This window comes from Acanthamoeba castellanii, assembly GCF_000313135.1.
Source record: "Acanthamoeba castellanii str. Neff unplaced genomic scaffold scf7180000084720, whole genome shotgun sequence".
In the NCBI taxonomy this organism is placed as follows: Eukaryota; Discosea; order Longamoebia; family Acanthamoebidae; genus Acanthamoeba; species Acanthamoeba castellanii.
Window position 1 is genome coordinate 48,058 of NW_004457674.1, and position 1,058 is coordinate 49,115.

The 1,058-nt window shown below is 61.2% G+C and overlaps 1 protein-coding gene across 1 annotated transcript; it reads right to left on the reverse strand.

The window, feature by feature from the left end:
* Window positions 1–76: 76 nt before the first annotated feature.
* On the reverse strand, window positions 77–1,056 carry ACA1_152990 (uncharacterized protein; the record flags this gene model as incomplete). The annotated part of the gene is made up of 6 exons (XM_004353576.1): window positions 77–95; window positions 144–235; window positions 354–481; window positions 551–590; window positions 687–834; window positions 947–1,056. Coding segments are annotated over 6 exons (537 nt in total), but the record flags the coding sequence as incomplete, so codon positions are not given.
* Between the last annotated feature and the right edge of the window lie 2 nt (window positions 1,057–1,058).

The window sequence follows — 1,058 nt, forward strand, 5'->3', positions numbered from 1 at the left end:
CACTTCTCGCGCCTGGCGCGTTGATCACACATGTATGCATTGCACACGCACACCACCGCACACGCACGCATGCAGCTCAGCTGACTGTGTTGTGACTTCCGCAGGGTGTGGCGCATGGTAATGGCACGCGGCGAGAAATGTACCTTCTGCTGGAGGGCCTCGTGATGCCGAGCCACTCGGCAGCTCCCTCCACGGCGTCCTGCACTCGGTGCCCTGCGTCGAAGTGCTCTGGGAACTGCAAATATCGCGGGTGTGACATGAGTGGACCAAACAACAACACACAACACACAACACAGCACACAGCACACAACACACAAGAACATGGCGTAAATTACAACACACAGCACAAGTACCAGGAAGGGGACGAAGGTGGCCGGGTGTTCGGTCTTGTAACGGAGAAGGGTCGTGCTGAGCTGGTCGCCCGACCACACGCCCTGCCCGGCCGCCATGATGCCCGTCGTAACCCAGGCCGTCAGCGTTCCTACGCAGAAGAAAGACAGCTCAGCTCAGCCCAGCGCAGCTCGCGCTACTTGCGAGTAGTGGGTCGTACCTGGGCCAAGGCCCGACTCGGGTGGTGGCTGGGCCGCACCCTGCGGTGGCGGGCGCCGCGACGACGTCGAAGAAGAAGAAGAAGTAGAAGTAGAAAGAAGGGATGAGGTTGATGAAGGCGCGGTGAGCTGGCTGACGAGGGCGGGGAGGACGCGGAGGCCAGCCACGGCCCAGCCGACGCGAAGCAGCTGGCGCACTACGCGGCCAAAGGCCCTCTCCGTATTGTCGAGCACGGGCAGGTCAGGCCGCAGCTCGTACGAGTACTCTCTACACAACTTGGTGATGCTGCCCTCATCCAGCAAATGCAAGAGCACAAAGAAAGATGAAGAGAAGATGAATGGGGATGGGATGAGCTTAGATGAAGAGGAAGATGAGAGAGGGTTGGGGGTGGGCGTACGCATCGCGAAGGGGGGCGGGAAGGGAGCGAAGGGCGAGGCGCAGGGAGTGGCCCGCAAGGAAGGGCAGGGGCAGGTAGGTCATGAACAGGTAGTCCAGCGCGGTGTCGCCTG